We start from the raw sequence: 13,173 nt of genomic DNA, 5'->3' as shown, positions 1-13,173 counted from the left end.
CGAACCGACTCCAAATCGGAGGTGGATCCAATTCATAAGCCACTTTGCCTACTACGTGACAATCTCATAAGGCCAATGTATCGGGGATCGAGCTTCCCCTTTTGCCAAATCTCATAACTCCTTCGTTGGCGACACTTTTAAGAATACCCAATCTTTCATTTGAAGTTCTAAGTCTCGTCGATCCTTTCTTGCTCAATAATGATATTAAGTCTTACATGGTTTGCAAATCTATCCCACTTTCTTTATTCCATGCGACCATGATAATGGTATTGATTTACATCTGTCTGACCTAGATAAATTCAATCTGAGATATCCTGTCATAGGTGTCCGTCGTCGACTTCCTCAAAGGCCTCATAATTTTTTTTGAGAATTTCATAACCCTTTGGTAATTGTCGGAAATTTGCTATAACCATAATGGTACAAAAATGAAAATTCCAAGGCGTAATATTCTTTTGGTAAAAGCCCTCCTTCATTCAGTAATCTTATTGCATTCGTAAGTTGTCACACCCCAAGGCTACCGTAGGAAGCATATAGCATGTACTTATATCATAGTCCAAGTAATTGTCCTATTTATCCTCAACGATAATCCCAACTCAACATTTCAACTCAATTCACCATATCTTTTCCTTCAATCCGACCGGAGTATCATGACCATACTATTCTTGTTTACCTCTTACTCCTCTTTTTAAGTACCCACTTGGTTTCATTGGCGACGTATAAATACTTGCAAATTACATAGTCGTTCTTGTGTGATTCGTGTACATACACATATACATATACGTATCCATATTCGTATACATATTCGTGTCCATATTCATATCCATAGCATAAGCCGACCCTTGAAGGTTCGGTGGTTTTTCGCATACCCGGCCACGACAAGGCTGGGTGTCATACATACCAAACTCTTTTGTCTATCCGTAGTAACTTATCTCGTCATGCTCTCTTCCTTCCTTTATTTTTCCCGATCATCATATCTTATGTTCTCTTATAGAAAACCTTAGGTCCCTTTCTTAATCGTCACTTATAAATCGCAATATCATTAATAATGACTATGCCGTTAGTGCCTTTGCCTCTATTCTAATATAGCATCGCTATCTTTTACAATATCCCTCGAGTTATTTGCTCTCAATGTCACGTGGTTCAAGGTCTTCGCGAATGATTTCCAGTACAGTCTCACATGCCTCGATTCGTGTTCGTTTATTTACTAGTTATTAGACTTATTTACGCGTAACTCTCACTCTTTGTTTTAGAGTCTATATCTGTGACATCTTAGGGTCCATCGTTTCAATCTCTACACTTGTATTCTCTTTACTCGTTTCCCCCTCCCCCCTTTAAGGGTTTTGCACCCGTACCATTCTCAAATCCGTTGCCTCACCTTCAAATCTTGATTTCATACATATCCCCTACTATACTACATCTTATTCATGCCGTTTCCCATAATTTATAGCTACGATAATTCATGTGTGAAGTCTTAACATACTCATCTTGCAATTTTGTAATCAAGTAATACAATCGACATAGCAATCCAAACAAGGATGTATTTTACTTAGCCCATCTGGTAGTTATGAGTCAATGTCTAGATCCGCTCCAATTAACAACTTTTGTCCCATGGGAATGCTCAATAGTAGTATGTCTAGTTATCCATACCATCCATGCAATGTCACTCTCTTCGGTGCTTTCAAAGTTCCTTGTAACGTCATCTTTGTTTTCCGGACACACAGTCTTCGTGCGCAACTAATGCCTCTTTATGCCTCGTACTCTTTTTTTACTCTTGTGTTGCACTCGCATTGATTTCAAACCAATCATAATCATGTTGTATTTGTCGTTGATGATAGCTTTGCTCTATCTCTTTATCGTCGTACGGTAAACTCATAACTCATGGCCACCTTTTTCTTTTCAACTCATTACTTGATATACTTTACTCGTTCTAACTTGGTATAGGATATTCGTAGGAGATGCATCTTCCTTTCATCATAAAACGACTACTTTTTAAGTGCGCGTACTTTGCGGCGCGTATCCTTCGCTTTCTATTCCCATTCTTATTCCTTTACATTCAATCCTCTTCAATTTATCTTATTTCCTCCCGTTTTATAATCAATCCTTTATTCTTCGCTTATGCAAAACTTATTACGTTCATTCCGATCATCGATCATAGACTTATGTGTTGAGAGAGAGTCATTCCTCTTTTACGTAGTCTTGGTCTTTTACATCCAGCTAAAGCTATCACTCATGCACAAACTACTACTATTTTGCCACATCACATTTCTATGATTCCTTTTTCAAGTTTGCTTGCTATCACCTTTGTCACTGCGAAGCCTCTATGCTGGATTTTTTTTTCTAACAAGGTCTTATAAGCTTTCTTATCTACTGCCCCATGGCTCGCTTACTGGTTTCGCACTCGCATTTATTCTTTATTCAAACAGAACATGTCACAACTTTAGTCGTTTTCCTCACTATACTTTACTTACATTGTATTACGAATGCTCTCGTTATATCTTGATCATAATCAACGCTATAGAGTGCCACTTTACCTCGTTCGCAAGCCTACTCGTAAAATAGAATAAACCTTGCGAAGTAAGCATAATCAACCTTACTCTTTCTAATCGACCCCCTATTACACTTACCATATAAGTTGTTTTACCAATGGATTCACATTCGTTATACCCCTTCGTATTTCATACCCACATTAGTCATTTGTTACTTTATTTTGCTAATAGACTTATCGTATCTTACTCGTGCTTATCCAGCCAATCAATACTCCAGTATCGCACTCTATTGGAGTTACCATTCCTCTCCTATGCTGTGTTTTAGTACTACCAGTCTCCCTAATTTACTCTAGCAGTTCTCTTTATCGTATCAATGTCGATCTTATAATTACCATTATATCAGTTCAATAGTATTTAACTCGTCTTATGAAGTTGTTAACGATACTCCGAGCTTAATCTCGTCCTGCCATTAGTTTTTTTTGCACAACATCTTTTCCCGTTAGGACATATTAAAAGCTTATATCTTATCTCCTTTAGGTTCTAGGAAAATTTCCCTCTATATTTCTTACTATCCCAAAACACGCACGCTGAAAAATACCAACAATGCCTCGCCGGGCTAATATATATACACATATGACATACCTCGGCCCACACGGGGCTCCCAATTTCAAGTGAAAGTACGGAGAGATGTCGAAACTCACCTCATACATCACACCTCGGGGTATCCTTTAGCGATACTGCCTTGTTATACCTTCCTATTTACTTTCCTTTCGTTCTTGACTTTACCTCTCAATCATACCTCAATATTCTTACCTTACTCAACACATATCCTTCGTACCGTCGCTTACCTTTGTTACGATTCATTCAATTTGTTTAGTTCACAAACTTATAACTGAACTTATCATCAAGAGATACCTTTAGTCAATTCCTCTGTTGTACTTACACCGACTTACCTCTATGACAACCAACCCATTATCATATAAATACATATTCCGATAACGTAGCCTCCAGCTTATGTAACTTTCAATGTCATCAATCACTTTCTTTCCGTCAATCTTTTCTTACTGTTGCAATCAAGGGTTAGTATAAGGAATCTCATTTCCTATGGCTTAGCTCATCGCACGATCTTAGAGATGAAAGAAGACTAACCATCCTAAATGCCTGTAGCATCCTATTTATAGATGTGGCGCGCAACACACCATAAACAAGACTTACTAGACACGGCTCCTAGACACTTCCTAGACCGAACTCGCTCTAATATATGGGTCGCTTACACTCTATCCTCTTCAGACACTATTTTGTGGTATTCCACTTCGTATGTTGTTGTTGTTGTTGTTACATTGTGTAATCATTACTCTGTATCTTTGTAATTAGGAGGGAAATCCAAACTTATTACTCTGTATCTTTGTAATTAGGAGGGAAATCCAAACTTACTCCTTGTTTGGTACTAGGATAAGGAATAATTAGTTTCAACATTAAATTTGAAATGAGCTTATGTCATATTTAGTTGGGATAAAATCACGGTACATAACTAATCTCATGATTCGTTATTCTGGAATTGTAGTGTTATTTTTATCCCTATTGGAGGGTAGAATAACAGTCCCAGGATAATTTATAGTGATATAACTTGTTCCCGAACCAAACGACCAATTAGAATTATGGGAAATGATTTAAATTTGTTCTCAGTTAATAATTAAGGTGAAACCTACCGTTGTTGTTATAGAAGTGGGTTAAATTTAATTTTATTAACTAATGATGGAAATTACCAAAAAAGCCTAATGACGAAGCTTTTGAACAAGCTTTTTTACTATGAAAAACGATCAACTTTGTGCTTGAACTATACAAAATTTTGTCTAGATTTTCCTTAAATTTTATTAAGTAGTTCAGATTTGATCACCATTTACTTTAACGACCATCTCTTATCCCTCCAATCACCAATGTAGTAACTGATTATGTCCCCTCTCGAAAAATCACTTAAGGAGAATTATTACTTCACCGTCACTATAACTTCTCACTCCCACAACAATTATAAAATTGCACAAAAATCACATAATCAGTCGATTTCTTCATACCTTCATCTTTATTACTTTTTTTCAATTATAATTTTACCTCCATTAGAATACCATCTTTTCTCAACCAACAATATATCCCACATTTACCGCTGCAATACTACTGTAAATGATTTAGGAGCTGGATTATGTATACCAAGATATGTTTTACAACATTATTACGTCATTTTGGAGCTCTTTCATCGCTACTAGTGACTCTAGAATGATGGTGATAGAGTTGTGTCCACAAAGGTCCGACATAAGTGGAATTTCAATGTGATGGTGCAATTAATCATTATTTGAGTTATGTTTTTGACTTGTTTGAGGTGTGAAGGTGGTAAACTTAAGCTTAGGAGGAATAAAGATCTGAAAGTTAGAGTTATAAGTGTTGAAACAGACCACATTGCATCTACCAGAACAATGAACTTGTTTTCAAAATTCGGGATCAAATCTATACTATATCGCCCGGTTCAATGGAAAAAAATCGACCAGCTCTCTGAAAATTAAAAATACAAAAAGAGCCATACATACTAGAAAGCTTATGTTGTTAGTTAATAAGGTATATTTTGATAGCATCAACGATAGGTTTGACCCAACTATTAATGAAGGGAAAATCTTGGTCATCTTGAAAAGTTCACGAGCTAATTCGATTTTTTTGTAATATATATTCTCTCCTGTCCAATATAAGTGTTGTTTTAGATTTTGATATACCAATTAAAAAATTATTTATTGACATATTTCGCCATAAAAATTGTTCGATTAAATTACCAATTATCTCTTCTTAAATATTTTATTGGAGCATTGATAGATTTGAAAAGATAACAATTAACGTCGTCATGGTATCTAACACGACACTTATTTTGAATCAAATTTTTTTGGCTAAAATATATTTAATTTCAATCAAATTGGTTTGGCTAAACAACACTTATTTCGAACCATTTTGGTTTAGTTAAAATAGATATATCATAAGAAATCTATAAAATATTTACCCGGACCTAGTTCATGCACAAAAATGATAAATGCAGAACTTGTTTCCATGAGATTTTTCACTTAATCGTAGTTAAATAATGTTATTCTAAATTTATTTAATTAGTCAGTCATATTGTATCTGCGTGATCAGGCGTATATCGAGCAAATATTTTCTTGAAAAACCTGGCAAATTGTTCCCATTGGATTTGTTAATTACTGATAAAGGAGAAATTCATTACGACCCGTTTGGTTGCTTGAAGTATACAATTAATCTCGTTATTAAATTCAACATAATGAAATACCTTATTTGGTTGCTTGAATGAGATAAATTAATCTCTCCATTAAATTCAGCATAATACATCATCTGCTTGCGATTTTTGCATCTTCTTATAAATAATACTTGAATAAATTATATGAAAATCTTTCTATTATTTTATGTATGGTTGAATATAGAACAAAAATATGTGTATTAACAATGAGAGGATTAAACATTAACAATGAGAGGATTAAACTGTTTAAGGATAAAAATGCCTTTAAATAATTTTGTGTAACAATAATACCTTCAATATTAATCGAATAACAATTCTTTTATCATTAATTATCCTATAATAATTTTTGTATATAATTTCCTTATTAATTATTAATTGAGATTTTTACCCGAGAAGTCAATTTTTTAAAAGTACTTTCATAAATAAGAGTACTTCTCTTTTATTCCAAAAGTGACAGACTTGTTTACCATTTTAGCATATTCTGAATTCACTTGCGGTTAACCACTAATTAAGGACCTAAGTTACATCCTAATTAACAAATATCATTTTCTCTTTCATCATCATTTTTCTCACTAAGAAATTAGTTTACGAATGGTTCTAATTAATATGTACGTATCCCTTTCTCTCATTATTATTTTTTCCACTAATTAAGGAATATACATGTTTTCAGCTTGGTTATGTATATTATACCATGTACGTTTTTTGTTATACCATGTACGTCTTTTATATACTGTAAAATAATTAGATATACACAAATAAAATGTTGGACAATTTTATTAAAAAAATATACCTTTAATATATTTCAAATATGTTAAACTTATTATACCATGTATGTCTTTATTATACCAGGTAAGTCTTTATTATACTGTATATATAGTTAGATATACTGTATATATTTTTGTTTATATAATTATATGTATGTTATATTAAATATATAAATTGTATAGGTACGTTATATAGGTAAAGGCATGAGAAAGGGAAAGGACAGAAAAATAATGGATTGACTGTAAAGATATTAAAAAAAAAAAAAAGGTTGACCAAGAAAATAGGAAAAGTTTGGCGTGGTTGATTTTTATCCAGCTAAAATTTAGAGATGGTTATTTGGAAGCTGATAGATGTGTTAATATTTGATTGACATGGAATGTTAACTAATTAATGTTGCTACTATTATGCAATTATCTTTAAAATACCGTCTAGTTTTGTTTTGTCCCCTTTTTAATTCCTGCCTAACTTGGTGATCCACCAAACAACCCTATCGTGTAACTTTGGTCCTTTATGAGTCCACAACGATTGGGCCTTGAGTGGGGTCTTGTGGTCTGGCGTCTTGGAGTTGAGATGTATTGCGTATTGCCATCATTATTATGGAGTACTAAACTTCAACAAATTTCAATAAGTTTCATTATAAAAAGGGCAAAGGTGTAAATATACTCTTCAACTTTGCGATTTAGAGCAGATATATCTCTTGTTACAAAAGTGGTGTATATATACCTCTATCGTTACAAAATGATGCAAATATACCCCTGCCGTAACAAATAATGCAAATATATCAATTTTTGCTAACAAGATTTTTTTAAAAAAAAAAATCATTTTGGTTATTTTTTTAATTAAAAATATGCCATGTGACTTTTAAAAAAAGTCTACCTATTTTTTTTTAGTAGTCATGTTTTTCTAAAGCCACATGATAATTTTTTTTTTTCTGGTGTGTCTAGCCTGGTTCGTTTAAATAAATATCTCCATGACTTTCAAAAAATAAGAAAAAAGGACAAAAATGGCCGATCGGGTGAAACTAATCCCACCCGATGGCCCAAGTTTCCCCAAACCCAATTTGTAGCCCGCCCCAGCCCATTTACTACAAAAAATAGACCTTTTGTGGGGACTTTAGTCGCCACTAAAAGTAGTTACTTAAAGTTCGCTGCAAAAAAAAAGGACTTATTGTGGCAACTTTAGTCGCCATTAAAGATCAAATATGTATAGAAAATGCACCATGTGTATAAAAAATGTATCATTGTTGTATAGAATATGTATCCCTACAGTATATGTATAGAAAATGTATCATAGGTTTGTCTCATTATTGTGTAATTTGAATTTAATAAATGTATCATCAACGTATACTCACTAATCATACATATATTATACATTACTATGTACATTATACATTGATTATACACTAATGATTCACATATTATACATATTTCATACATAAGTACAGAAAATGTATCGTTGTTCTATAATTTATGTATAAACTGTATCATTCTTGTATAGAAAGTGTACCATACGTCTAGACAATGTATCATCAATATAGAGTATATAAAATGTATCATTCTTGTATAGAAAGTGTATATATAATTCCAGCATATGTATATAAACTATATCATTCTTGTATAGAAAATATATTATACGTATAAAAAAATGTATCATACATATACATTAGTGATACATATTCCATACAACATTGATTCTATCCCAAAACATGTATAATATGTGTATAATAAATGTATAATCAATGTATACTTACAAATTATACACATATTATACATGTTTTGGGATATTTCTTGAAGGCTCAATCACTGTGTAAGTGTAAATATACATATATTATACATGTTTTGGGATATTTCTTGAAAGCTCATCACTGTATAAGTATACACATATTATACATGTTTTGAAATAATTTTCAAAGGCTCAATATGAATTTTGACCTTTAGGGGTGACTTTTTGATCTTTAGTTGCCACTAAAAAGTCTGATTTTTATGTAGCAAGCCTTTAGTGGCGACTCTTTTTATCTTTTGTGGCTACTAAAGTCGCCACAAAAAGTCTTTTTTTTTTCTTTTCTTTTTAGTGTTTGGCCTACTGGGCTGGCTAGCACGTGGGATTACTTTGGGCCGAAAGGCCAATTCGCGGTATTAGGCCCAAATATGGGATTACTCTAGGCCAAAAGGCCACTATGTGTCCTTTTCCCAAAAAAAAGTCTATCCATTTTTTTAAACGAATCAGACCCGAAAAAAAATTACCGTGTGGCTTTAGAAAAATATGTCTACTAAAAAAATGGGTAGCCTTTCTTTAAAAAGTCACGTGGCATATTTTTAATTAAAAATAACCAAAATGATTTAAAAAAAAAAACCCCTTAGCAAAAAAGGGTATATTTGCACCATTCTGTAATGACAGGGGTATATTTGCACAATTTTGTAACGACAGGGGTATATATACACTAATTTTATAACAAGGGATATATTTGTTCTAAATCGCAAATAGAAAGCGTATATTTACACCTTTGCCCTCATAAAAATATATACGAAAATCTTCTTTTTAAACTATAATATGGTAAATCTCCAATCTTGGGATGATTATGCCCATAGTCATGTTGGGATAGAAATGGAGTCCCCACAACAAAGAATGAGTATATTTCTGATATAATATTCTTGACCACACAAATCAAATTGCAAGTCTATCGTTTATGAGTGAGAAATAACTCTCCTCTATCTTCTCCTACACATAAAAGGGAATATATGTAGAGTTTCATTCGATTTTAGTTAGCCTGTTACATTTGTTAGGGTTTGCCCTAAATTTTCTACCTTATTTGAATTCTAAATAATTGGGTTTTACTTCAAAAATGCTTTCTTGATGGAAAATGTTTTCTTGATAGAAAATGACTCTTCTATATCTATCATTTTCTTGAATTACACAATAACACCTACAATGTAGTCGTTCAGAGAGTCTTGTTTAGGGGAAGATTATTCTCTCCATAGTTTTTAATACTTTCTTTTAAATTAGGTTTTTATTATATATGTCACTTGACCGAACCATATTAAATATTATGCTTCTTTTATTCTATTTTTCTTTTGTTGTCTGATTTATCATCATTCGAGATTTGCAATTATTAGCTTCCGCATGACGCCCTGATTATTTCGATCTCTATAACTTTATTATCATAACGATACCGTGATATGCAACTTCAAGAATACAATAATAATTAACTTGTTATAACTAATTAAATTATAATGATAATTTATTTATTTTTCATACTATCAATGTATTAAACTTAAATCCTTAAACGATAGCTATGTAGTTATGCAACTAATTAGTACTGTGTATGCAAAGTATAATTAACGACAAAAGTTATCATTAATTAAGTAATAATTCACTATTTGCATATTATATTTCACATGATTATGTACCACGAGAAAGCAATAAAAACACATATTTTTTCTTCCTATAATTATACATAAAGGAATCGACATACAATGTGTCTTAATTATGAAATTAATAAAGTCTTGACAGTTCCCTCAAGAAGATCATCACAAAGACGTTGCTTGCAAACTCCACTCATTGGAAAGACTGGCTGTTGGCATTTCATGGCAGTAAATAACAAAGGGGCGTTCATGATTGTGTCGCCCTTCATATGTAGTTATCAAATATCTAGAATCAGTTCCATCTCTTTCTACCTTCTTCTTTACTTTGCAATCTCCACTTGAACACTTGTAGTAATTTCTGTTTGGTTTCCCCAATTTGTGAAGAAATCATTAGTATTTTAGTTACCCCTTTTTGAATACATATTTGAATGATTTGTTATCTCATTCGCATGATGCGTGAAAGGTGAAAAGATAATAGAAAAGAAAAAGAAGAAACCAAACAATAACAATAACAATGATTGTGCTTCAATCTCAAGTAAGTTGAAGTTAGCTAATGAATTCTCAATGTGCATATCGCTCCATTTAAGCCCGTCTTGGTCCATAATTACAAATTATTAGTTTTTCAACTAAGCACAAAAAAATTCTCTGTATTCTCTACGGGTTATAAGTCGCTGACAAGGCTAAAAAACTCCTATTTTAAAATATTAAATCTAAAGAAGACGTAATTAGTAACATGATTAAAAAAATAAAATCTCAATTAATTGGCATCGTATATTTACATATTTTGTTCTTTCATTAGGTTTGCATAAATTTCGAAAGATTGTGAGTCGTTCGAAACAAATTCATTCCGTACGATTTATGCAAAATAAAGTGAAAGGTTGAAAAAGTAGGTCATAGAATCTAGTATAATTTATAGTAACTAATATATTTTGGAATAAATTCGATAGGTACCGACGAGAATGAAGCAGCAGATATCTGCATCAATCGTAGACTTACTAGTCCAAGTCTTCAAGATATACATTGTATATTAGCAAGTTGATCGTTAAGAATATCTCCTCTAGCTTTTTCTCCTTTAAAACTTTATTTATGTCTCATATAAGACGGAATCTTTTCGTGAAGTTAAAATATGCATGATTTTTACTTTTTTAAAGGAATTCAACATATACAATAATACACATATATCAATAGAATTTAATTTTTCGATAAAAGGTTGTTAATTGACTTTTCTTAAACAAGGATAGCACAGGCAATAGTCTCATTCATAATGTGTGTTTCGGGTGGGGTTATGAAAAAGATCACTTCCAGAATCATGTGACTCAAGCGCAATCCAATTAGACCCCGTTTTTGTGATACATATATAATAGGACCACTTTATTTTTTATTATATATATGAGTGTTTTCTCAATCTACGTACACTCTGTCTCACTCTAAATATGCGTGTGCGCGGATATACTTGTTAACAAAAGTTGAATTGTAATCAATTTTGAGATTCTAATTAATCTTTCCAATTCTTAATTAGTTTATTAAGGAAACACATACATGAAATGAAAGGCTTCAAGAACCCAAGAATTGGCTTATAGCTACTGTGTAAAATCCTTGAACATTTCTTAAGTGATCCACCTTCAAAAGCAATAATAATAATAATAATAATAATAATAATAATAATAATAATAATAATAATAATAATAATAATAATAATAATAATAATAATAATAATAATAATATATGCATTAGAGTATTAATTAGAACAAAACATCAAAGTAATTATCATATATATGTAGATCAGCATGTGCAAGAGCTCACAATTTTGATATATTTAATTACCTTAGATATGTGTTGCTTTTCACCTTCTTTTTCCCATATTTCCTCCATTTGTATCCATCATCCAAGATCTCAAGCTTAGTCTTTGTTCTAAAAGCAATAGCATGTTTTCCAGCCTTCTTTTCTTTCTCCATCCCCATGGTTGAATTTCTTTATTAAAATAAATCACAATCAAACAAACAAGTAAATTAATACTAAATGAATAAGCAATTAAAATCAGTGAATAATTATTGAGACTTATTATTCATCTAAATATACTTATAAAGGCGGAGCTACATTTCTGCTTGCTAGTTCGACAAAATTCAATAATTTTGGCGTAAACCCTATATTTAGTTAAAAAAATCCACTTCACATATAAATAATTTATTCAGAATTAGTAACTAAATATATATTTTAGAATTCTGAATCTATAAACTCAAAATCCTAACTCTACCTCTGTCTGTTTAGTATAACGACTTACTCATTCATGTGAATATTTGTTGGTGTGGCATCAAATGAACTAGTTGATGATGAGTTTCCACTATAGGTGCTTGTGCTTATTTCCTGCTGCATGAAAGGAGTATTTTGCGAATAAAGTGAAGCATTATAGCTATTATTTGAGTTGGAATATTCTTGATATTCTTGATCACCATCAACCAACAGATCAAGAAATGAAGTGTGATCAAAATCTTGATACTTGTTGTAGTGGCCATGATCTTGATTCATGTTGATGAGAGGATCATGAAAAGTAAAATTAGGGTTTATAGTTTGATGCCAACTGATATTGCTGGTTTCTTGGAAAGTGGAAGAGCCAAACATGGTCTAATTTTTTTTTAGAAGAAGCCAAGAAGAAAGGCTTTTGGAGTGTCTTGATAAAATGATATTGTGGTTGTTGTTTAACTAATTTGATAGTAGGTTTTATACGGTATTGTTGAATACTGTGGTGAATCTATTTGTCTTTGGCTATGAGCTTTCTTATCACCTTCCTAGCAGTATCTGTGGAGTTTCTCAAGCTACTTTTTTAAGTGTCATTCTTCGTATGTCATCATATGACGAAATAATTAAACAGTAGAAGTTTGGAACCTTTTTCTTGTCCTTATTGAGTTAAAAGTATACTACAATTATATTCGGGCATATATAATTCCATTTATTTGTCTTTCAATTTTTTTTTTTTTTTAAATAATGTTTGGTTGGTTTTTGAAGATGAGTTTTTTAAATTTAGTGAAAAATAAAATTTCACCCACAAAATTTCAATTTTTTTTTTCATATCCAACCACAATTGCAACTTCAAAATACTTTTTTTCTTAACTTCAAATACCTTTTTTCTTAACTTCAAATACCTTTTTTTTTTTTTTTTTTTTTGCTTTCAAATATCACTCAATTATATTCATATCCAAATACCTACTTGATCAATTTTTTATTTTTTTTAAAGTTGAAGATTTGAGTGAAATGAAGTTAGTAATTCACTTGAATA

The 13,173-nt window shown here is 31.7% G+C and overlaps 1 protein-coding gene across 1 annotated transcript; it reads right to left on the bottom strand.

Annotated features, from left to right (window-relative positions):
* Positions 1–9,872: 9,872 nt before the first annotated feature.
* LOC132033826 (probable WRKY transcription factor 51) lies at positions 9,873–12,601 on the bottom strand. The gene is made up of 3 exons (XM_059423936.1): positions 12,181–12,601; positions 11,724–11,870; positions 9,873–10,257 (listed from the first exon to the last, which is right to left on the bottom strand). The coding sequence occupies exons 1-3, from the start codon at positions 12,516–12,518 to the stop codon at positions 10,065–10,067; spliced, it is 678 nt and encodes a 225-aa protein (XP_059279919.1). The 5' UTR covers positions 12,519–12,601; the 3' UTR covers positions 9,873–10,064.
* Between the last annotated feature and the right edge of the window lie 572 nt (positions 12,602–13,173).

The sequence above is a fragment of the Lycium ferocissimum genome, chromosome 10 (assembly GCF_029784015.1).
Source record: "Lycium ferocissimum isolate CSIRO_LF1 chromosome 10, AGI_CSIRO_Lferr_CH_V1, whole genome shotgun sequence".
Lineage (NCBI taxonomy): Eukaryota > Viridiplantae > Streptophyta > Magnoliopsida > Solanales > Solanaceae > Lycium > Lycium ferocissimum.
The sequence above is the reverse complement of the archived record's forward strand: the minus strand, read 5'-3'. Positions and strand labels throughout refer to the sequence as shown.

Excerpts from the sequence above, each read along its gene's own strand:
- LOC132033826 (XM_059423936.1), bottom strand. The coding sequence starts at position 12,518 with ATGTTTGGCTCTTCCACTTTCCAAGAAACCAGCAATATCAGTTGGCAT. Across the intron at positions 11,871-12,180 it reads ACAAATATTCACATGAATGA|AAATTCAACCATGGGGATGG; the intron begins GTAAGTCGTTAT and ends ATTTTAATAAAG. Across the intron at positions 10,258-11,723 it reads AAAAGCAACACATATCTAAG|AAATTACTACAAGTGTTCAA; the intron begins GTAATTAAATAT and ends GAAACCAAACAG.